We start from the raw sequence: 25,959 nt of genomic DNA on the forward strand, positions 1-25,959 counted from the left end.
TATAGTTGTAACTTGCAGAGTTCTATTAGATTTCTTGCAACAGGAAGGAAAAGCCAGATTTGCCCAGAGTTAATGAGATCTTGCTGCCTTAAATAGCATTGGATAAGCAGTGCTGACTTATTGTCTCTGAGGCTGCACTACACATTCAGCCCACAGTCTTGTTTGGCCTTTTCACTGCTGTCAAACATTCTTCTGAGTTTTATTCCTTGGTGCATTATTGATGATCGTCGCCAAGTCAGCATCTCTTTTCTAGCTCCTGTTCTGTATTTTCATTGCTTCTGACTCCTCTCCACTCTCAGCTTCATTACTGCACACCCCATGACCCCATTTCCACATCCTGGCAAACATGGTTCCCTTCCTGAAGATCTTCAACATCTTTATTTACATAGGTTGCCCACTGCCTGTGCTTCATAATGATCACATGGTATTTATATTTTGTTTGTTTCCTTGCCAGGAGTGGTTTGTTTGTCTCCCTCTGTTTTCTGTTCCCCAAACCAATGTGACATCTATTCCACTTGTTCTTTACCTATTCCTGTCATAAAGTCTAAATCCATTTGTAGTAAGCAGGGACCTGTGTCTGAAAGCTAGGAAGTTGATGTCTCTTCTCATGTATTGTTGTTCTTATGTGACACTTAGTCAGAAACTACTCCAGTGGGTAGGAAGGTAGCAATAAAGTGCATGGGAGGAGATTGCCCATTCTTTTCACACAGAGCAGCTGATGGATTTGAACCACATGCCTTCAAGATTGCAGCACAGTTTCTTCACACTGAAATGCAAAATATTTGTAGTAATTTGTATATGCACTATAATATATCTGAACCCTTATTGAATAAATAATGTATTTATGAAAGTTTGGTATCCATTGCAAGGACCAAAGCAAGACCTAAAGAAGTTAGTCTCTAGATTTCCTTTCTTGTTGAGTTGTTTGTTTTGTTTGAGTCATACGCTTATTTGGAGCCTCTCCAGTTCTTGGTTTGAGGTCTGGTGGCACAATGGTTAAGTACTCAGATGCCAATAGAAAGGTTAGCAGTTAGAACCCACCAGCCATCCTGTGGAAGAAACATATAGCATTCTGCTTCGATAAAGATTGGAAGCCCTGTGAGACTGTTCTTTGTCCTGTAGGGTCAGTATGTGTTGAAACTGGCTTGATAGCAGCAGTGGGTTTCGGTTTTTGTTTGGTTTTTCATTTGCTTGCTCTTATTTCTTTCCAGTTCTTAGAGACCAAATTGCGTAGTCCATAGGGAGTTGCCCACTAACCCAAAGAGGAGCCTCTCTGGTAGTTTGAATCCACCAGCAGCTCCAAGTGAGAAGAATGGGTCGTCTATTCCAGTGCAGTTAAAAGCCTCTGAAAACTTGATAGGTCAGCTTGAGTTGGTTCCAGCTAGACAGCAAAGAGTTTGAATTTGAGTTAGAGACCAAAACATCCTCACTATGAACTGTCTTATTTCCCTTACATGCCTTTCAGCTATTTTCTCAAAATTAAAACAAACAAAAAAATCACTTTTTGCCGTTATCTCAACTGAGATGGCCTTTGAAGGCCATGCTTTTGCACTGTATATGAGTGATTATCTGTGTTCCTTCTCACTCCGCACAATTTCTGATTATTCATGTTGTGCAAGCAAGTGGTGCTGGTGGTGCATATATAACAGATAATCTCTTACCTGGGAAAATATTGGTGGGATGAAGAATTAGAAAAGCTAAGACAGTGAACCATCTGGCCTAAGTAGTTAACATACTCAAGTGTTTTCTTCCTTCCCCAAACACTGCATTTTTCAACCGAAGTGCAAGCCCCATTACAACAGCAAATCTTAGCCTCCTAAGAATTTTTAAATGTAAGGATGTTTTCAGGCTCTTCATTTTCATCCTGTCTTTAGAACATTCATATCCTGAAAGTACTTTCTTGTTGCTAATAGTAAGGTCTAGATGAATGATTTGCTTTCTTAAAGCATGCAGTACTTAGTATTAATAAATATTATGGCACACATGTGGTATCATTTTAGAGACTGTATCTGACTGTTTGTAGGACCTTTGTTTCCTCTTCAGTCAGTATCAGGAACCCAGTCAGAGTTCAAGAATGGCCCTGGTTTCATTAAAGTGCACTAAGAGGGTGGATGATGAAGGAATAAGGCATACTGAGGCTTCCTGTGTAGACAATGCTTAGTACAGAATGCATAGCTTCCTTTTGATCTTAGACCCTATACAGACAGTCCTGCCTGGTCTCAGGAACAGCTTCTAGCTTCAGGACACACTTAAACTACTGCCTGTCCCTAACTTTATTTATGGGGGGCGGGGAGGATGGTGTAATAAACAGTATACAGGTAAGTAATCAATTCAAAAGTTCTTCAGCTGAAAACAAGGTTGGGTTTTTTTCAGTGTTGTTTTTGTCTTTGCAATAGCTCTTTCTTTTGCATTACACTGGTGGCAAGAGAACAATATCACGAAAGAAAAATCAATTCCCTGGTAGAGGTCTTTTATCTGTTCAATTAGGGCAGCTTATATAGAGAGATGCAGTGATTTCTCCATTAATGAATCATCTGGGGGATAAGCTCCTCTACATAAGGTTAGTTTCATTAAAACTCACACTCAGCACACACTGGCTTCTTTATAATATATGCTGTAGGGCTGCCTATATGAAACCAGATACTTCAATTCCCACTTTTATTTATTTTATTCCCCAAAATGTACTTTATTCTTTTTATACTCTATTTAGGAATATTTGTTCACATTAGCAAGAAATATGAAGGCTGGCTGTGAATGTATAAAACTTTTCATTTAAAATGTACAAAGAAGTTATTTACTGATAGCCTCAATTTTTTGAATTATTGTGCTAGGAAAAAATCTACATAACATTTTCTAAGTCAACATTTGTTAAATGTATAATTTAGTGAGACTGATTACTGTCATCATTTGTGCATCAATCACTACTGTCATTTCCAAGTTATTTCATCATCATTAACAGAAACTTAAGAGATCCCCTAAGCAATAACTTTTCAAGCTGTGGTATTTTCATTTGCTTCATATGCACAGGGATTGTAGTAGTAATGGGCTGGGCATGGCAGAGATGGTGCTGGCGGCAGAGGATAGAATAAGGCTCAGATCCTTGTTCACCGAGTCAGTATGAGTCATAGTTGGCTTATGGGTACCCTGCAACAGCAATGAGTAATAAATCCCCTTTCTCCTTCTCTGCCACCTCTGGTAACCACTAGTCAATGTTTTTGTTCACTGGAGTCCATGCCAACTCATAGTGGAACGGAGCTTTTTGTAGGTTCAAACCAGGGACTTTGTGGTTAGCAGCCAAGAGTTAACCTTTTGATCCCAATGGCTCTTAATAAACTTTGTTGTTGTTATGTGCCATCGAGTCGCTTGTGACTCATAGCGACCCTGTATACAGTAGCCCTAAACCCTGCTCTGTTCTGGGCCAATCGAACTGCCTCTGACACACCCATCCCGATTACCCCAGCTAACTGAATCAGTCCACCTCATAGAGGGCCTTCCCCTCTTGCCCTGTCCCTCCACCCTCCCAAGCATGATGTCCCTCTCCAAGGACCTGTCTCTCCTTACAACATGTCCAAAGCCTGTCAGATGAAGCCTCAGAATCCTTGTCTCCAAGGAGCAGCCTGGTTTAACCCTCTCCAGGATGAATCTGTTTGTTTTCTTGGAAGTCCATGGTACATTCAGTACTCTTCTCCAGCACCACAGCTCAAAGGCATCAATTCTCCTTCTATCCTCCCTAGTCATTGTCCAACTCTCTGATGCATAACAGGTGATTGCAAAGACCATAGCCTGTATCAGACGCACCTTAGTCTCCAGAGTGACACCATTGTTCTTCAGTACCCTGGAGAGGTTCCTAACAGCAGACTTTCCCATGGCAATATGTTTTTTTTATTTCCTGGCTACTGGTGCCAAGAGTGTTGACTGTGGAGCCAAGCAGACTAAAGTTGTTAACAATATCTCTTCACCATCCATCCTGATGTTGCCAGTTGGTCCGGTGGTGAGAATCTTTGTCTTCTTGACATTGAGCCTCAATCCATACTGAAGGCTGCAGTCCTTGACCCTCTGCAGCAAGCATTTCAGGTCCTTCTCAGTTTCAGCAAACAGGGTTGTGTCATCTGCATTACGCAGATTGTTAATAGATCTTCCACCAATCCTGATGCCACACTTCTCATAGAGCCCAGCTTCCCGGATAATCTGTTCTGCATACAGGTTGAAAAGCTATGGAGATAGGACACATCCCTGGCGTACACCTTTCCCAATTTTGAACCATGCAGTGTTTCCCTGCTCTGTTCTGACGACTGCCTCTTGGTCCAAGTATAGGTTTCTTATTAGCATGATCAAGTGTTCTGGGATTCCCATTCTTCTCAGAGTCAGCCACAGTTTGTTCCATATAATTGGGATCATCTAGTATTTATCCTTTTGTTTCCATTTTTTTATTGTACAGAAAAACAGTAAGCAAATCACATGACTTAAAAACATTACTTTTCCAAAGTCAAGTCAGAATTTTAGATTGTTTTCCCTTTATTGTTAATTTTTTAATTGTTAATTTTCCCCGTGTCTGGAGTTAACATAAGAACTCTGTTGGCCTGGTGGTAAGAAACTGGACTGTAGTCCTAAACACATGAAATTTGAATCCACTAGTTGTACCATAGGAGAAGGTTAGACTGTTTCCTCCCGTAAGATATACTGCCTCTGAAAACCCATTGGAGGGTCAGTTTTGGGTCAATTCTGACCTGGTGCCCCACAACAACATAGTTGACATTATCATTATTGACTTGCATAGCATTTAAAACCCTTTTCCTGCAAGGTGAAGTCCAGACTCCCTGGTAGACATGGCTTTGATGTCCAGGCCTTTCACCTTCTACCTTCTCAACTGTCGATCTTGCTCTGCTCCCATCCTTAACTCTTCTTTCTATATGTAATACTCCTATTCACTTGACACACTCTCCCTTTTTCAAGATTTAGACTAAATGCCTCCTCTTCCTTGTACACCCAGACTTCATGTATATATGTACACCATTGGACAGTTATTAATGAACAAATGCCTTTGAATTGTGGTGTTGACAAATAATAGTGAATGCACCCTGGATGACCAAATGAATAAACAAATCTATTTTGGAAGCAGTGCATCAGTCTGCTCCCTAGAAGCAAGGATGGCAAGATTTCATCTAGCATACCTTGGTCATATTGTCAGAAGGGACCAATCCCTAGAGGATATCATGCTTGGAAAAGTAGAGGGACAGTTGGAAAAAAGAAGACCCTCCATTGAGATGGATTTACTGAGACACTTCAACAGTGGGCTTGAGCACAGCAAAGATTGTAAGGGTGAATATGCCCACAAAATAGCCACAGCAAGGTTTGCATAACTTGTGTTGTATCTTTCGAAAGCCTGGTAGGAACGTCAGCTTATTCTACATTTTACAAGAATTTGTTGAATGACTTAAGTGATCATAGCACATATTTTGGCACACTTACCTGCTTTTAAAAAGATCCTGAATCTCAATAGGCAACAACTTCCGTTTGCTGTGTACATAGCTTCTTACTGCTTTTCTCATGTTAAATAATTTACCTTGTTATAATAGGTTTTCCACTTCCGAAATGGCTTGCCTCTGGAAACTCTATGTACATACAGTGCTCAGGCCTTTCATTCACAGGGTCGCTATGAGTCATCTACTACTCAACGGCACCTAACAACAACATGGCACAACTTGACCCAGTTCATCAGGGATAGGAGAAAAGTCCATCAGGGATAGGCAAATATTACTTTGAGAACAGCCTAAAGCAGTGATCCATGGATAGGTGTGGGCCACAGTGTCAACAACTGTTGTACTAAATGCACCATAGACTTTAGGCAGGTGTTGTGTGTTTTTTTTGTTGTTGTTGTTTTTTAAAAATTTATTTATTTACAGAGGTTTTGGATTTCCATTCATTCATTGCCGCAATTTTCTCCCTTTCCACCCCTCCCCACCAGCTCGCTTCCCCCTCCGAAGAGAGAAAAAAGAAAAAAAATTCCTTCATTAGTATACAATTCCCACGTTCCTTCCCCCCACCCCCTACCCCGAGTACACTTCTCTATGCAACCTTAATTCTGGATTCCTGTGCTAACCATAATACTCAATCATATATCACTTCTAATCTGTTCTTTTCCTCATCTGTTTCAATACAATATACATAATTTATCCAGTTTTTTCTGTCATACCCCCACCCTGATGACAGACCCATTCTACAACAGTGGCACCATGCAGTATTTGTCCCTTTGTGACTGAGATATTTCACTCAGCATAATGTCCTCTAGGGCCACCCACTTTGAATAATATTGCATGAGTTCCTTGTTTTTCAATGCTGCGTAGTAGGCAGGTATTTTTTAAGGAAGAGTTTCTCAGTAAAGGAAGCATTGGGTTGATGTGTATTGATTTTCTTTCTAGTGTATAGTTCTTTCCTCATGCAAACCAGTACAAGTATTTCCTTGACAAGCTACTACTCTGAGTTTTAATGGTATAAAGCCACAGGAAAAGGGATTTCCCAAAATGTCATATGAAATATTATAAACAGGATAAGATTCCAAGTTGTTATTAAACAGTCGAATTATTCAACCTTGCCCAGTAATCTATCCTGATTGAAAAGCTTAATTTTGCATGCTATGAAATATAACAGAAGCCAAAAAAATAATAATAACCTAAAAAACTGACAGAGAAGAGACACAACTTCTCTGGGACTTTTCTGCATCACATATAAGAAGATCTAGCTTTCACCTCTTCGCCATGTGGGCTGCCACATGTGAGAAATGTTTCTGCGTGGAAAGCTCCACCAAGTGCTGGGTTCACAGTACTTCAGGTCCTCGCCACCATTTGTACTTAGGCCAGATGGCTCTATCTCAGTTCGATGCGTTGGTTCATAATGTAGGTAGCACTCCACATATTAGTATGTTTATTGTCTCATTAATTTTAACTTTTCTGTAACTTTTTCAGTACAGAATGACTAGGTTGACTCTCCAGCTGAATATGCCCTATTAATATTGGAGTATTAAAAAGAAAAAAAACCCACTATAAACCAGAGCAAAGTAAAGAGAATGGTGCTAGAAAAAAAAATTGATCTTAGCAAGTTAATAACTATTGCTTCTTTAGTTTCTTTTAGTATGTCTCCTCTGACAGATTTTTCCCCCTAGAATTTGCATGATTTGGCAACGTTGTTACAGTAGCTTAAAACTAGTATGTGTAAGTGGGTGTTGTGTTGTGTGTTTTGTGTTGTTGTGTTGTTTTTTTGTGTTGTTGTTTTTTTTAATCAAATGAGAGCAGCAGTCATTTCCATGGCTTTAATCTGATATTTGGATAATGTTGAGACTGGTCTGCCTAGTTCTTTTCATCTGTGATACTGCATGCGAGTCGTCCCGAGCAATGGCTGGGAGATTGCCGTTAGAATGTGTTTAGCCTTCACAGCCTGCTTATCTCTTCCTACAGCTCTTAAGTAAGTGTTTTCTGGTTGATTCTGACTCATAGCAAGCAGCCCTGTGTCTAACATAGATCATGTCACTGCTTTGCCATTCTGCACCATCGTCTCATTGTCCTCTGTGCTGAGGCCATTGTTGTAGTCGCTGTGTCAGTCCAGCTCAGGACAGGCCTTCCTCTCCTTTGCTTACCTGTTCCTTCTCCATGCAAGATGTCCTTTTCCAACGACTGGACCCTCACATGCCCAAAATATGTGACACAAATCCCATCATCCTTGCCTCTGAGGAGCAGAGTAGTAGTACTTTCTCCAAGATAGACTTGTTTTGTTCTTTTGGTGGTCCATGGGATATTTTCATTACTCTTCACCACCACCACCAAATCAAACACATCGATTTTTCCAGTGTCTTCCTTATTCATCATTGTCTAACTTTCATAAGCATCTGAAGATACCATGGCTTGGGTCATACGTACCTTAGTCTGATGGATAGCTTTACTTTTTAGCACTTTAAAGAGGTCCTTGAAGGGAGCTCTGGTGGCCTAGTGGCAAGAAGCTGTGCTACAATCCTGGAGGAGTGCAGTTCAAATCCACTAGATGTTCTGCTGTAGAGGGAGATTCAGATCCACCAGATGTTCTGTTGTAGAGGGAGAGACAATCTCCTTCCTCCTTTGCCGGTCCAATATGATTTGATGGTATACTATAAGGTGGGGGGTGGGGGGCGATGCTAAAGAGATCCTTGACTGAATTTGCCCAGTGGAATATATCTTTGGACTTTTTTTTTTTTTGTCTATTGCTTCTATGGATGATACTGCAAATCCAGATAAAATGAAATCTTTAGCAATTTTAGTCTTTAAATCTCCACTCATCATGACATTTGTTCAGTTATACAAATTTTTATTTTCTTGATGTTGAAGTGTAATCCATCCTGAAGGCTGTAGTCTGATTTTCCTCCTAAAGTATTTCAAGTCCTCTTGACTTTCAGTAAACAAGGTATGTCATCTGCATAATGCCAGCCATTGATGAGCCTTCCTCCAGTTCTGATGCCACATTCTTCTTCATATATTCCAGCTCATTGGCTTATGGTGGTATTGATGAGATTCCTGTAATATGCTTCTCAAGGTCGGGCTTTCTTTTTCATTTGTGGAGACATCTGGCACAGTTAAGTGAGGTCTTCATGCTTTGTACAGCAGACATCAGGGAGAGCTGTCATTTGTCAGAACTGGATTCCTCTCCTCTGTCATACCTAATGTTGCCCTCCTTGATGGGATCATTTTCTACTCTTCTTTGTTTGCTTCTTACAAATTCCTAGTGGGAGAAACTTGAGGTTTCTGAATTCTGTTGGAAGCTCTGGGAAATCTTCCAAGATGTAGACTGATGCTGCCTGAGCCGTTTTACTTTCTGCACTTTATGTATGTGTTTTACTCACTTACTGGATAAGCCGAAAGGAGTTCTCATAAGCATTTTCTGACCTTCTTATCTCTGAGATGAGAAACAACCTTACGGAGTCCTGTAGTTCTTGATAGAAAATCTTCTACTTGACCCAGCAAATTCACATTTGCATGTAAAGAAATCATTTAAAGCTTCTATTGTCAGAAAATAACCTTAAAACACCTTCACCAGATGAACATGTAAAAAGATGCCCGTCATCATCTGCTACTAGAGAAATGCAAGTTAAGACCATAATGAGACCGCTCTGCACAGACAGCCATTCAAGCCAAGTCCACTGTCAGGGAGTCTGTTCAGACTCAGAATTACCCTGCAAGACAAGATGCAATTGCTCATAGGGTTTCTAAGACTGAAACCTTTACAGAACTGACTGCCTCATCTTTCTCCTTGAAGCAATTGGTGTTTCAAATCACCCACCTTTTGTTTATCAGTCAAATTGTCTAACTACTAATGGCACCAGGTTCATTTCACAGCTGTTCATACTCTTTGCCATGAGTAGAACTAATAGCTGGCTCTAGGAATTCTAAGGCTATAAATTACAGGGGAGAAGATTTTCTGTCTTGCCCCCTGGATCTAGTGATAGATTGAAGCCTCCAGGGAGGCATGGCCTTTGAATTAGCAACAAAATTCCCTATGGATTAGACCACCAGAGATCCCCACATGGCTGTTAGAATGGCTGAGATGAAAAAGATTGATTATAGTAAGTATTGAGTTAAGAATTCCCATACACACAGCTGATAGGAATATGAAACAATTTCTTAAGAAGTTAAACATACATATGCCATACGATCCAGTGTTGGAGAAAGACATCATGCTTGGAAGGGTAGAACAACAGTGCGGGAGAGGAAGACCCAGATGAGATGGATTGACAGCAGTAACTGGGGTACTGGGGGAGGTATGTCTAAGGCAGTGAAACTGGCTCAGGATAGGGCAAGATTCAGAGCTATTGTATATAGGGTCGCTATGAGTCACAGGCAATTTGGCATCACATATCAACAACATGATCCAGCCATTTCACTTGTAGGTATCTACTCAAGGAAAAAAAAGAAAGTATGTCCATATAAAGATTTGTACAAAAAAAATTTTATAACAGCTTTATTTGTAGCTTCAAAATTAGAACATAAACTAAATGTTAATAAGTCAGTATTATATGCAAACTGTAATAATATAAGCATAATACTAATTAGCAAGATAAAGGAATGCCTAATTAATACATGCTACAGTGTGTATACTTTGGACATGTTGTGAGGAGAGACCGGTCCTAGGAGAGGAACATCATGCTTAGGAGGGTGGAGGGACGGCGCAGGAGAGGAAGGCCCTCTATGAGGTGGATTGATTCGGTCACTGGGATAATTGGAATGGGAGTGTCAGAGACAGTGCGATTGGCACAGGACAGAGCGGAGTTTAGGGCTGTTGTACATAGGGTCGCTATGAGTCGCAAGTGACTCGACGGCACATAACAACAACAGCGTGTATGCATTGCAAAAGAATCATACTGAATGAGAGAAGGCAACTCATATAAGCGTCCATTGTATGAATTTATTTGTATAAAATGTTTGTAACTGTAAAGTAATCAACAGTGATAGAAAACAGAGCAGTAGTTTCCTAGAAAAAGAACGAGCAAGGAAATAGTGTGTGGACTTGTAAAGGGTCATTGAGAAACATGTGGGCAAGATGGATATGTTCATTATCATGATCATACTGATGATTTAACTGGTGTATAGTGGCCTGGTGGCAAGAAGCAGTGCTGCAATCCCGAAGGTACACAGTTCGAATTCCACAAGAGAAGGATGGGCAATTTCCTCCCATGCAATTAACTGCCTTTGAAAACCTGCTGAAAGGTCAGTTTTGGGTCGGTTCGACTCTCCAGGTAGACAACAATACAAGATGCCTCAAATGGTATAAATCTATGCAGTTTACATTTCAGTACTCACTCATTCATTTGCTGTCAAGTTGGAACCAACTCACAGCTAAGCCTCAAGCAGGTTCTCAGAGGCTCTGAAGAGAGTGCTGCTATAGGATTTGAACCACTGGAGAAGTGCCACCTTTGGGTTAGCAGTGCATTTCTCTTCCCTCTAGGCCACCAGAAAGGCTATTACAAAAACAAATAGGCAAACTCATTACGTCTACAGTTTAGAAGGGCAGAATGAATAAGCAATGCTTTTGAGTTGTGGTGCTGGAGAAGAGTATTGAACATGCCACAGACTGTCAAAAGAAAAAACAGGTCTGTCCTGGAAAAGATAAAACCAGGTTGCTCCTTGAAGGCAAGGATTTTGAAACTTCATCTCACATATCTGAGCATGTTCCCAGGAACATGTCCTTGAAGAAGGATGTCATGCTTGGAAATGTAGAGAATGTGAACAGAGGAAAAAGACCTTCGGTAGGAAATATTGACACATCAGCTGTGGCAATGGGATCAGGTGTGTCAGAGACAATGTGAATGGCTCTGGATAGGGCCAGATTCAGAGCCATTGTGCATAGGGTCACAAAGAGCTATAGTCCATGAGAATGGCACATAACAACAAACAACAATTCTGAAAAAAACTCTATAGAATTTTTAATAGTTTTTAGAGACCAAAGCTCTTTAAATATATTCCCTCCCATAATAATCCCCTTTCCTTTTTCACAGTACATAAAATAATTCTTACCTTCATCTCAGAGTAATATTGAGTCTGGGATAACTTGAAAGTTAAGCCATTCCCTAGAAATAGTGTGGGTTGTGGTTTTCTTTTTCTTTTTCACTTAATCTTCATCCTAAAGAGAAAAGAAACTATAAACTTATTGGTTTATCACCTCTACCAGCTAAATGAGGCTGCAGTTTTATCGATCATACCATTTCAATGCTTTCAGAATTACCAATAATAACATAATGATTATTGGACACTTTCATTACTACAGTTTTCCAGTTCATAAAACTCTACCTTAAAGACATTAAAGGAAGTTCAGAAACAAAATAACCAATTTTATAATTATATTTTTATATTTTAAAGGATACATTCATTCCCAGTCAGTTTTCTTATGCCAAAGATTCCTGAATTTTGCCAAAAAAACCAAGATAATACTAATAGGATATAATTAACCTGGATCCTAAGGAGAATGACAGATGTATTTGTATGTTTGTTTTGTTTCCCATAAATCCCTTCTTCCAATATGTAAATGCTAGTCATCAAGGCTGGTTACCAAAAGGACCTGTAAAATTCTCCAAATATCTTAACAACTACTGATTGTTCTTACTTTCCAAAACTCTTAATTGCAAAGGAAAATAGAATGGAAAACACTCATTTCCTATTTTCCATCAAATTTTATTTATAAGTTGCAACACCATATCACTTTCCTAGTGGGAAATACTTTCTAAGAGACAATGTCCAAATTCTTAGACAGAGTCATGATTAAGAAACCTAATCTTTTCAAGACTCTCTGTCATACATCTACACACTGGAAGTTTTCGAAGATGAAGCTCTGATGGCCTAATATGTAAGGAGTTGCACTGCCAGCCCAAAGACAGTTAAAAATCCACCAGCTGCCACGTAGGAGATAGGCAGTATCCTCCTATGCAATTTATAGCCTCTGAAAACCCATTGGATGGTTAGCTCTGAACAGTAGATAATTTTTAGAAGAATCCTGTCAAGATCAATATGAATGAGAGAATAAAGGAAGTAAAATCAGGAGAGATACATTGTGTTGCAAATATCTGAAAGTGTCCACAACCTTCGAAGCTGTCCTGTCTTGAGGTGAAATGATCCTTTTACTCCCCTGCCTGTTAGATGCCAGGTATCTGTTGATAGATCCTGCCTTGGGGTGAGATAGCTCTTTGATCAAGGCAAGCTCCTGAAGAGCTCCATTAGCCACCAATAATCTGGATAACTGAGAGAACATTCTGCCTCTTTCCTGAAGGGACTGTTACTCAATAGTCACTGGAGGAGGAACAACAGTTAATTTATTTGCTTTGATAAACAAATAGAATTCTTGCCTAGGAGACACGTTTGTGGGAAAGTATTTGCTGCTTCTAAAACATGAGTAATTCTTCTCTTTCATCTCATTACTGTTAAGTCAGAAGCAACTCATAGCTAACCCTCCATCAGGTTTCCAAAGCTGTAAATCACACGGGTAGATATTAGTCTCTCTTGCATGGAGCATTTGGTGAGTTTGAACCGTCAGAGGCTCCACGCGGTGTTAGCCGTGCAACTTACTACCAGCTCTGATCTTAAACAGAAGCCTTGAAGTCTGTGAACCCCTTAACTTACATACAGACTTTTGAATGTATCTTTTAGGGTTACAGTCTAGAACTTATTTTACCAACCACTTTGATAGACACTGGAGTCACAAAGATTTCATTTACTCATGTATTCATACAATTGCAAGGGCTGAAAAATGAAACCATGAACAAAACAGAGTTCTCATTCTCATTGTAGATTAATTCCTCTTGGAATATAGGTTCAGATGAAAGGACATATTCACAAGTGATATATAAATAAAATATATACCATGACAGATAGTGACAAATTCTCTGAAAAGAGAAAATCTAAATAAAAAATGGTGTCTAATAGGATGAACCACTGCCTGGCTCTGTACCATCTGCATGGTTACTGCTGTGCTAAGCCCATTGGTGCAGCCAAACTGTGTTAGCTTGTTGGAGGTCATCCTCTTTTTCTTGAACCATTTTTACCATTTTTCCTTCTCCAAGGACTAGTCCCTTTTGATACATGTCTAAAATACATCAAAGTCTCATCAGCCTCACTTCCAAGGAGCATTCTAATTGTATTTCTTCCAGGACAGATTTGATAATTCTTCTGTCATACTCTTACCATGTTTGTCATTCATATATCATGACATTCCATGATATATATTCAGTACATTTAATTTAAATGATATATATATTTGGAAGCAGGAGCGGCATCCACCTCCTAAATAACATGCCTCCAGAAGCTCTATGAACTTTGATAAATGTCAACAGTTGTAGAGGGGCTTCAGGCCTTTTATTTATGGGGTCACTATGAGTCGTGCTCAACTCGAAGACAGTCAACAACAACAATATATTCAAATATATCAAGTCTTCTTTGGTCTTCCTTATTCATTGTCCAGCTTTCATAATGCATATTGGATGGGCATCCACTTCCTAAATAACATGCCTCTGGAGGTGCCCTTTGCTGAGCCCGTATCTGAGCTCAGGGAAGCTGTGTTCTCCCAAGGGGCTGAGCTGTGGTCCCATTTCTCCCCAAAAAAAGAACAGCTCAAGAGAGGAAAAAAAAAAAAACAAAAAAAAAACAAAACATGCCTCTGGAAACCCTATGAACTTTGATAAATGTCGATAGTTGTAGAGGGGCTTCAAGCCTTTTGTTCCTAGGGTCACTGTGAGTCGTGCTTGGCTTGAAAGCAATTAACAACAACATGGTTTGATTTAGGCACAGCTTAGTCCTCAAACTGACTTCTTTTTTAGCATCTTGTCAAGTTCCTTGGAAGATTTTGCTAGTGCAGTATGCCACTTAATATCTCGACTGTTGCTTCTGTTGGTGTTGATTGTTGACCTGGGTAAAATGAAGTCATTGACAAGGGCTGAATATTCTCCATTTATCATGCTGTAGCTTATTGGTCAAGTTGTAAGGGTTTTAAAAATATTCTTGTTATGTTGAGTAGTAATCCAGATTTACAGCTGGAATCTTATCTTCATAAGTGTTCCAAAGCCATTGTTTTCAGCGAGTAGAGTTGTTTTTCTGCATTATCACAGAGTGATGTTGGTGGAGAGTATTATATCAGGCATCTCGGGGCATTTGAATAGAGATTTGCAGGTAGTGATAGAGACAAGCTTGTTGTTAGGTGCCCAGAGCAACCCAGGAGCAAAGGATCAAAACCTTGCTCTATCATGCACATCCTCACAATCTTTGATAAGCACAAGCCCATTGTTACAGTCATTATGTCAGTATGTCTTGTTGAGAGTCTTCCTCTGACCCTCCACTTTTCCAGCAAGATGTCTTTTCCCAAGGACTGGTCTCTCCTGGCAGCATGCCCAACGAAGATATTTTCCACCAAAGGAAATGACAGGCACAGAGGTGATATCTTAGTTTACTAGGGCTATTGTAACACAGTGCCACAAATTGCGTGACTTAAAACAGCAGAAATATTTTCTCTTATAGTTGTGGATGCTAGAAGTCTTAAATTAGGGTGTCAACAGTATTTATTGATCCCTTTTGCTGACTCTGAGAGAGAAAGGATGCCTGTGTCCTAGCGTTGTCTCGTGCTTCTTGTGGTGTTCTTTGGCCTGTAGGAGCATCATTCTAATCTCTGCCTTCATCTCTCCATGAGGTCTTCCCCCGACTCTCTCCTCATTTTATAGAAATTCCAGTCATATTGGATGAGAGCCTACCTGCTTTATGTTAATTTAAGTAAAGACGTGGTGAATATGTGGATAGTTAGCAAAAATAGGTCCTTTACAAAGATTAGTATTTTTTTGTTGTTTCTGTATTATAAAAACTAATGAATTTTTCCAACACACTATGGTAAGAGCAGTGGTAGGGATAGATAAAGAAATTTATGGAAGTCTCCAAGAGAAAGTTCAGGGTAGGAAATGGCAAAAGATAAGTTAGAGAGAGTTTGAGGCCAGACTGTGGAGGGTCTCATGAGCTGTGTTAACAGCTTGGACTTTATCCTAGAGGTGATGGAGAAGAGGTAAATTGTATTAGCTATGGAGGCAGTAGGGAGCTCTGATAGCCTGGTGGTAAGAAATTATGCTGCAATCATTAAGGCATGCAGTTTGACTCCACCAGCAGCATCTTGGGAGAAGGAGTTGAATCCACCACCTCCTCCGTGTGATTTACTGCCTCTGAAAACCCACTTCAGGGTCTGCTATAAATTGATTCCAAGTCAGTGGTAAACAACAACAACAGCATGGAGGCAGTGTTGTCAGGGACTTCTTCCAAGTGCTAAAGAGCAATGGTATCAGTCTGGAGACTAAAGTGTATCTTATTCAGGCCATAGTCTTCACAAGTATTTACTTTGCATCTGAGATCTGGGCTATATAACTAAGGGAAAGATGAAGAAGAATTGATGCCTTTGAGTCGTGGTGCTGGATTAGAGCATTAAACATACCATGGACTGCCAAGAGAACAGATAGGTCTTGCTTTGGAAAGAGTGAAACCAAGTTACTCCTTGGAGGCAAGGATTTGAAACTCCTTCTCACATACTTTGACTGCGTTGCCAGGAGGGACCAGTCCTTGGAGAAGGAAATCATACTGGGAAGAGCAGAGGGACAATGCAGGAGAGGAAGAACTTAGATGAGATGGATACACACAGTAACTGGTGTAATGGGAGTAGGTGTATCAGAGGCAGCAAGACTAGCTCAGGATAGGAGTTGGAGTAGACTTGACAGCACATAACATATCTCAAAACTTTTGAAAGTTCTAAAAGGTTTTAACCTCTTACAGGGAGTATGACAAAACATGAAATAGAGACTACATAGTCTTCAAAGTCTAGTGATTTTAAGTCTTCCTCCTTGTTAGGTGTCATCAAGTTGGTTTCAGTTCATGGTGACACCTTTCACAGCAGAACGGCGCACTGCCCAAGCCTGCACCATGGGCACAGTTGTTGCTGTTTGAGCCCTTTGTTACAGCCGCTGTCAGTCCACCTCAAAGAGGGTCTTCATTTTTGCTGACCCACAACTACTTTACCAAGAAGCATGGTGTCCTTCACAGGGAATAATCCTTCCAGATAATACAGCCAAAGAATATGAGACCATTCTCACTTCTGTATGGTTACTGGCTGTTCCTCTCCCAACACAGACCTTTCTGCGCCCCCCCACTCCCATTTCTGCAGCTTTCAACTCAGTACAATGATAAAAATATGAGCTTTACTTCAAATATAATTCATCCATACTTGAGGGGGGAAAATGTGTGTCTTTATATGCATACAAAATACTCAAGAGATTTGAAAGCAGTGACTTGTTGTGCCCAGTATTCTCTCATGGAACATTGGCATCTTAATCATGGTGCTTGTCATAGATAAGAACCCTGATATTTAGGGGAAGCAGTGAGGTGGATCTCTTTTATTTTGTGCAAAATTTGTTAGTCATAATTTTGCAGTATATTATAGAAATATCATTAAGAAACGCACCTTCACATCCCCTTTTCTTCTTAAACTTGATTATTGTCACTCATGCCTCTTTGCAATCCCTTGTTGTATCTGCAGCACTGGAATAGGAAGAAGGAGTATTTAGGGTTTATCTTTGAACAAAGCACTATGGTTACATGATTGCCTTGTAAGATCATCCGTTTACCTTATTTCAGAATTTCTTACTATTAGGGTTACATCAGACTTGGGGTTCATCAGTGTTCTTTTGCCACAACTTCTGTTTGGAAATGGCTCAGATGAACTCACGCTGCCACCGGTATATCAATACTTTATGGAGCTGTTGTAAACTATACTGGTGTCTAGGGTGAAAAGTGTTATCTTTCAACTAATTACTCAAAATACAAACACAGACAGTAAATAATCATTATATAACTGTTACTTTTCAAACTGTCAAATTGTGGAGAATTTGAGGAGTGTAAGAATTTATAGAGAAGATAGTGCCTAGAGAATGCCCGGCTTGATTTGCCAAAGAAATGTCAGCTTTGCAGCCTTGCCTCTGATACCTACCCCTCAGGACAATTTTCCTTTCTGTTTAGATTCAGGGAGGAGTGAAGGTGCCCAGCATTTTTTCCATGCGGTTGTTAATGGTATTATTACATTTTCATAAAGCACAATATTTATGGCACCTGAGGCCAAATGTTACCCAAAAGAGCAAATAGAAATTTCTAGCCCTGTCAAGTATTCATGCCTAAAGCATGACAGAGGGAAAGAAAATGGGGGTGAGGAGAACAAACAAGGTAAATCGCTCATGTTTTGAGCAAATAGAAGCCACATAGCCTCAGTGATAGGGCAAGAGGACAGTCTTGAAGGGTATTAACGGGGTCCCTGTTTGGCTAAAAGGCAGAGGAAGCACTTGTGCGATGGTAAAAGGAGGAAGAGAAGAGCTCAAAGAGGGAGATAAAGTCAGCATCAGGAACAGGGGGGATTGAGTTTTATTTGGGGAAGCTAGGAGAGGTTTCAGACGAGTTGATAGCCACAGAGTAAGTGGGTTTCAGAAGCCCTATCTTTTTTCTGGAGACTGAAATATCATAAACAGGAAGTTCAGCATTATTAGTGCTTACTCGAGACGCTCCTACCAACCAGCCGTACCCAGCACCCAGCTCTTTCTTATTAGCTCACGTGCCAGGTAAGGAGCACTTTTATTTTTGAAACCCAGGTGCACAGTCAGGGGAAGGGAGGAAACAGTGACACCCATCTTTTTAATGAGCATTGCGACGGAAAGAGAAATTAGCATCACCCTGAATTTTGCGTGATGTCAGTTAAATGAAGGTATTTTATAGCACTTTACAATAAATTAGAATCAACTAAATTGAAAATAAGCCTAGCAGCTGGGATAAGTAATCAGGTAAGTGGCCAGTTTTGCTAATTTTGCTTGGAGCTGAAGATAAATTTTGAATTTCTAATGTCTCCAAGGTATGGGAGTCACAATTGGAGAATTTTGGTTTCTGAGATGATTGTTTAAGATGCTCGCAGCTCAGTCTTGCCCTCCAGTATACACTTCGCGTCGCAGCAGGCCTTGGAAATTGGCCCTGATACACATGTCTGCATCAGAGAGAGGCTTGTGAATTAGTGGAGGACAGAGCTCGGCTTTTGGCTCAACATTAGCAAGCAGCCTGGAAATAGATGACCCAGAACAAGGCAGTAAATCATCCACATTAACTGAGAGGCTCTAATGAAAGGACTGAAATTCATATGAAGACTTTATGGCTACTCATGATACCAGTCCAAATCAAAGGAACTGCTAGAACTCTTATGTATTAAAAAAATGTGCACTGGGCTCAGTTGATGACATTTGCATGTAGTCAGAATGCCCTGACACCATACAGACTGGCTTCGGTGGGCAGACTTTCACAGCCAGCTTTCCACTCTGCCATCCAATGTTTCCTAAGTGAATTACTTGCTGATTTGTTTTCTAAAATATGTTCAGGATGAAAGCCAGAGGAAGATTGTTGAAGACTGCAGTGAGGTGGTCCAGGATAAAGCTTGAGTGGGGTGGGATAGAGAGGAGTGGTGGTGTATATTTGCTTATGTGGGCCAAAGTAAAAGTTTGGAGGGGAGGAACATTAGTAAAAGTGAAAACTTTGTAGGTCAGTTAGAATTCAACTATTGAGAAGGCAACAGATGAAGATAAAATGATGCTTGTAATTATGGTTTATAAAGAGAAATAGGCCAAATTGAGTGTATCATTTTTTTTCCTTCCTTCTCTGCAGCAGATAGATTAAATGCAGTAAACTAATCTGCACAAAATCCATGTATCTAGTTTGTTTTCCCTCAACCTTAGAGGAAACAGTTAACGGACTATTTCTCTGCTCTCTACTAATAAATTTTGTCCCTCAAACATACTCTCCTACAAGGATTTTATCTGGAAAGTATAGTATTCTGAAGTAGATTTTTACCCCTCAGATACCCAGTAACTGAAGCAGCCGATAGTTCTCCTGAAAAATCACTAGGACCTTCTTTCCTATTTTCCCAGTCGGACCTTCCCCTCCCTTAGCCTGCATATAGCCTTTACTCGGAAGTGCTTTATGTTTGGACATAGGAAGGAGAGAACTTTACATTTCCTTCATCATGACCTTTTTTCTTTTTTATATTGGTTTGCTTACAAAGTTCATATACATTGTGTTTCACACTATTCTTTATTCACATTGTGTTTCATATAATCATCCCCATTCATTATGTTTTATAAAATTAATCACCAGTGGACTATGCCCACCATTACTTTGTCTTTTCAGGGCCCTGCCAGCTATTTCTCATTTCCTTCACCCCCTCCAATCCACACACCAAAATGTTGCAACCCTGTGGTTTTGCCCCTGCCTGTCCTTACCCCTCTACTCCCACTCTTTCCTTCCTTTGGATCTCCATGCACATTATACTCATTATCCTATTTTTACAGTAATCGTTTTATGCAATATTTGTCCTTATGAGACTGAGTTAGTTTACTCATAATTGCCTCTTGATGATTCTATCAGTAAGCAGTTGCCTGTGTCAAGGAGTAAGCAGGAAAAGCTGCCTCCTCCACCCCTCTCTGCCTTCAAAATGGGATGACCCACAGCTGGCCCTCCAGCAGGTTTTCAGAGGCTTTCAATCTCTTAGGAGGGTGTTGCCCATCTTTGTCCCTCAGAAGCAGCTCGTGGAATCGAACCTTCTGCCTTTGGCTTAGCCAAATCCTTACTCAGTAGGCTACCAGAATTGCCTGTTCCTCCTCTACTAGAATATCACATACATCATCCTACGACAAGGAATAAAACAAGTCTCTAATGTACCTGGCTATTACTGAAACATATCATCAGTCCTCAGCTCCAAACAGCTTCGACTGCTTTACCCTGTTCAGCTACCGTTCAGGATAGCCCTTCCCTGGCCATTGTTCTCTTGAAAGCATGAAAACTTGCCTGAGTCTGAGGTAATTGTCTGTATTTAGTTGCTTTGATATAATTGTGTGCAGAGAAATAGGTGAATTGATAAACCAAGAATTTAAATGTGCTGACTTTATACTTGTATAGAAACTCACTCTTTTAAAATATTCCCTCTCTGTGTTATATCACCCTCTCTTGGTAATTAAAGGTAATTTTTAACTTTTTTTAATTATTATTAATTTCAATGAACATTTACAGAGATTTTGGATTTCCATTCATTCATTGTTGCACTTTTCTCCCCTCCCACCCCACCCCACCCCCACCCCCCATTCGCTCTTCTCTTTGAAAAGTAAAAGAAAAATTCCTTCGTTGGTATACAAGAAGTTGTAACACCGGGTGCTGCATTTTTTACTTCTACATTTTCTACTTCTCAGTAGAAAGAAATTTCAAATTCTTGTTGTCTTGAAATGTAGGGTTGACAGTTATGAGTTCAGATGTGCACAGATGCAAGATTGCTGAAGATGTAGGTTATAGAAAATATCTTCACGAGAGTAATTTGGTCATTTATGCAGATTTTATGATGCCTGTAAAAGAAATTATTTTGCCATTTATTACACCATTAGTCATGTTTTCTCAATCACTGAGTGAAAATCTAGTGCTATTGAAAATAATTCGAACTTTTTTTCTTTGTGTTTCTATTTTGCAGTGGCTGCTAATTTGCAGAAGATTGTAGATGATCCCAAAGCATTAAAAACACTGACATTTAAGTTGGTAAGTGAAAAGCTATGGAATAAAGGTGAATATTTCCCCATGCTGCACTGGCGGGGAGTAATAGGAGAGCTTCCTAAATTACTCTGTAGTCTGGTGGTTGCTCTTTTCCACAGGGATCCATTTTTGCATTTGTCATTTGCCTGTTCTACATTTGGGAACATTTTCTGATCCTGGCCAGAAATTTCCTCTTCGACAATCATACCTTACTCTTTTACAGTTAAATCCTTAACTAAGAGTGGCCGTTTGCGAATCTCACAACCAGTACCATTTCACTGTTTCAATTTGTATGGCAACTTGACCATATAGACAAAATTAAACTGAATTCAAAGCACCACTTTTCCTGAAGTGAAATCGAAATGGTTCAAACTTTTAAAAAAATAGAGGCTGATTGTTGGGGAAATGGTTTAGATAATTGGCAGTGATTGTAGAATAGCTCTCCAAAGCCTAGTGAACAAAGACATAACATTTTAACTCGCATTTCAAATCACAGTAATAGGTTCTTGTAAGGAGGAGCTATTGCCACAGTTTTTCTGCACATGTTGTTGTCAGATGCTGTTGAGTCAATTGTAAGTCGTAGCAACCCTACAGAACTGTCCCAGCGGGGTTTCTAGGTTATCACTTTATGGGAGCAAATCACCAGATCATCTCCTTTCGAACCACTACATAGATTCAAACAAACTTCTGCTTATCAGCTAAGTTTGTAATGTACCACTAAATATCCTTTTCTTCACTGTTGATATTAGATGCTATCGGGTCTCTGTATGACTGAATGAAGTGCTGCTTGGTCCTGCGCACCAGGATATCACTGATACCTTCTCATCACTGTTGCGCTTGAGCCCATTATTGCAGCCACTGGTTCGTCTCATTGTGGATCCTCCTCATTTTTGCTGGCCCTCTCCTTTACCACACATGATACCTTTCTTCAGGGAATGACCCTTCCTGAAGGCAGAGGGTGTGAGACTCACCATTCTTCTCCAACAAGCATTCTGGTTATATTGTTGTCCACAACAATTCTGTTGTAAACAGTGTTCTTTATCAACACTGCAATTCAAAGGCATCAGTTCTTCTTACTCACTGTTCAACTTTCGTATACGTATCAGTCAGTTGAAAATGCCATGGCTAAGGTCAGGCACACCTAAGACCTCAAAGTGATAACCTTTTATTTTGCTCTTCAGCTCTTTAAAGAGACAATTTATAACATTTATCAAAGAGGATAATTTATTTCTTTATTTTTAAATATAGAATGCTTCTCAAATTAGCATGCCGTCTTTGTGCAGGGGCCATATTAATCTTCTCTGTATCATTCCAGTTTTAGTATATGTGCTCCCAAAGCGAGCACTTGTTTTTGTCTTGACTGCTGCCTCCAAAAGTATTGGTTGTGGATCTAAATAAAATTAAATCCTTGAGAATTTAGAATATTTCCCCATTTATCATGATGTTGCTAATTGGTCCGATTGTGACAATTTTTGTCTTACTCTGATTGTTGAGGTATAGTTTGCAGTGAAAGCTATAGGCTTTGATCTTCATCTTCCAAATCTTTATTTTCAACTATCAAGACTGTGTCATCTGTGTGTCTGTTTTTAATGAGTCTTCCTCCAGCTCTGATGTCACATTCTTATTCATATATTCCAATTTCTCAGATATATACCCAGCATACAAATTTAATAAGTATGGTAAAAGTATGCATTCCTCACACATACCCTCTGTGATTTAAAAACACAGTATCTTCTGTTTCTTGCTCCATGTACAAGTTCTGTATAAGCTCCATAAGTATTCTGAAGTTTTCATTCTTCTCAATGTTATCCATAATTGGTTAACTATGATCCAGACATTCAGATCTCTTTGTATAGCCAGAAAATCCCACACACGGTTAAACAGTTTCTGGTATTCTTAGTTTCAGCCAACATTCATATGTCATCACTGATCCCCTCATTCCACATCTTCTGAATCTTGCTTGAATATCTGGCAGTTTCTTAATTATATACTGCTTCAACCATGTTTTTTTAAATCTTTTAAGAAAGTTTTTACTTGTGTGTGATGTTAATGATAGTGTTCTTTAATTTCCACATTCTTTTGAATCTCATGTTGATTTGTTGGGTTTATTAGTTATGGGCACACATATGCATCTCTTCAAATCTGTTGGCCATATAACTGGTTTTCAAATTTCTTAGCCTAAATGAGTAAGCATGCCCAGCTCTTCACCATTTGTTGAAACATCTCAATTGATAGTCCATCTATTCCTTGAATCTTGCTTATTGTCAGTACTTTCAGTGAAAAGTTCAGCTTGAATTATTCCCTTCAGTGATACCAGTAGTTCTTGATCATATGCTGCCTCCTGAAATGGTTGAGTATAGATCAGGTTTTTTTGGTGCAGTGACTGTTCATTCCTTCTATCTGCTTTTGATGCTTCCTGGGTTTATCAATATGTTATCCACAGAATTCTTCAATATTACAGTTGAGGCTTGAATTTTTTTATATAATTCTTTTCGTTTGAGAAATGCCAAGTGTGCTTTTCCTTTTAATTTTCTTAAAACAAACTGTTTATCCTTTCATTATAAGACTTCGTAGTCTCAGGTGACCCCTTGAAATAGTCCATTAAGAGCTCTTGCTTTATCATTTCTTCTTCTCACTTTAGTTTTTTATATTCTAGAACAAATTTCAGAATCTCTTCTTTCCGGTTTTATAATGACCTTTGTTTTCTTAATGTAAGATACCTTCATCTCTCAACTAATTTTTTTTTTTCAGTAATTGATGTTCAGTGCATCAAATCCATTGAAATGGTCTCTAAATTCTGGTAGGATATGCTCAGTCATATTTTGGCTCTTGTGGATTCTCTTCATTTTCTTTAACTTAAACTTGATCATGCCTGTGAGCAATTGATGGTCTGTTTCACAGTTGACTTCTATCCTTGTTCTAATGATACTGAGTTATCTCTTTGAACATATGCAGTCAGTTTGATTCCTGTGTATCCCACCTATTGAGGCCTATACTCAACCATTTATAGCTTTAAAAATGTATTTATTACAAATAAGTTGTTGGCCATAAAAAAATTTATTATCACCATTTCTATAACTAAACCATATTTTTCAATCATAGATTCTTCTTTCTTTCCACCTTTTGTATCCCAATCACCAGTAATTATCATTGCATCCCAGTTGTAGGTTTAATTCATTTCAGACTAAAAAATTGGTTAAAACTGTGCTAGTACATTTGAAACTTGGGGACCAGAGTACACAGAGACATGGAATGCTATACTTGCTGAAACTGTAACATACAGTGGTGTGGCAGAAATGGAGAGAAGTATAAATAGTCTCTAATGACAAATAGCACATTAAGGTATAAATAGTTCATTTCAGACTTATAAATTAATATTATCAAAGACCAGTCAGAATGCCACTAACAATTTAAAGCCTAGATGACCAGTAATTTGCTGTATACAACATATATTGATGACCTCCTTTTTTAATTTCTTGTGAAAAGTAAATGGAAAATATGTGTGGCAAAAAATGCTGAATGATTAGTTATGGTAAATGTTAGCCAGATGCTAATTAACTTTATGAGTTTTACTTCTCATCTCATTTTAGATGGTGAAGCTGTGTGATGAAAGAACACAAAGATTTTCAGAGAAAAAAATTTATCTGAAGAAATTATCTTTGTTTTGATAATAAAAGAATATTTTATTCAGGCTTAGAGTGATAAATTAGCAAATTGGAACAATTCATCTTCTAACTTGGAACTCCACTGTCACCTCTATTATGTTTCTAATTCACCTATAGTTTTGGAAATATGTTTCATTTGTGTAAGAAAATATTTATGAGAAAAATAGCATTCTGTGTTAGCATTTCAAGCCAATACACATATTTCTTTATTTTTTTTAATAATGTAAGAAAATTAGAAGTTATACAATAGCCAGAACATTTTTCTGATCTTGAATATGTGAAGAGAGATAAGAGATTAAAACATTTGTATTGACTTATTCCCATAACTCTAAACTTGCTTACCTACAACACAGGGATACCAGCCCGTTTCTCCTCTTGAAAGTTTATGACAGTATTTATTTTGCTGTGTCTGGATAAAGAATAAGAATAATTTCATCCTCTGCCTCCTTGTTCCAATGAATGTGTAAGTTCGCCACATTCTTGATTCTAACCTCTTCTTGTCACTCTTACTTCCAGCATTCTTGTAGGTGTTTAATTTTTTTCTGAATTCTTGCATAGTCTCCTAAATAGATCTCCATGTTTCCATTCTTGCCAACCTGAGACTCTGTTTCCCCTATAATAGCTACTGTTTCCTCTACAGTAGCTACAGAAGAAGTAATATTTCCACAATTCCAAAATGCTCTGAACACTTTCATGTCTTTCCAGTTTTCTAAAACTGAAGACCCGGATGTGGCAGATGTACCCCTCCCTGCTCAGAACTCCCTTTCAGTCTCCTCCTTGCCCTGCCTATCTGTCTTTCTCCTTTCTCCCCTTCCCTTTTCCTTACTCTCTCCCCTTCGTCCTCTTTCTCTATTCTTCTCTTCCTCGCTCTGTCCCTCTCTGTCACCCTCTCACCCTTTCTTTATTCATCTTATTCCATCTCTGCTGCTCTCCCACTCATCACTTTCTCCTTTGCATCCATCCTCGCGCTTCTATTTTCATCCGTTAGCTTTTTGATATGCTTTTTCCTGCTTATAGTATATTCTTTTCTCCCAGCTTCCCTTGACCCTCTCCATCTCATTAACTTCCGATACGTTTCCATTACTTTCTTAGATTTCACTTTCTCTTGGAAGCGTTCTTGCACATCCAGTCCTAACTAAAAGGCACCTCCCACATTTTCCTATGCCAGGATG

The 25,959-nt window shown here is 39.2% G+C and overlaps 1 protein-coding gene across 1 annotated transcript in view; it reads left to right on the forward strand.

The window, feature by feature from the left end:
- Positions 1-25,959, forward strand: part of STK39 (serine threonine kinase 39) — a 431,767-nt gene that overhangs the window by 387,120 nt on the left and 18,688 nt on the right. Inside the window, exon 17 of the mRNA XM_006879325.1 lies at positions 21,064-21,128. Coding sequence (XP_006879387.1) covers positions 21,064-21,128 — 65 coding nt within the window. The remainder of the gene's footprint in view (positions 1-21,063; positions 21,129-25,959) is intronic.

This window comes from Elephantulus edwardii, unplaced genomic scaffold (genome assembly GCF_000299155.1).
Source record: "Elephantulus edwardii isolate Elephantulus edwardi_28Jun2011 unplaced genomic scaffold, EleEdw1.0 scaffold00003, whole genome shotgun sequence".
Classification (NCBI taxonomy): domain Eukaryota; kingdom Metazoa; phylum Chordata; class Mammalia; order Macroscelidea; family Macroscelididae; genus Elephantulus; species Elephantulus edwardii.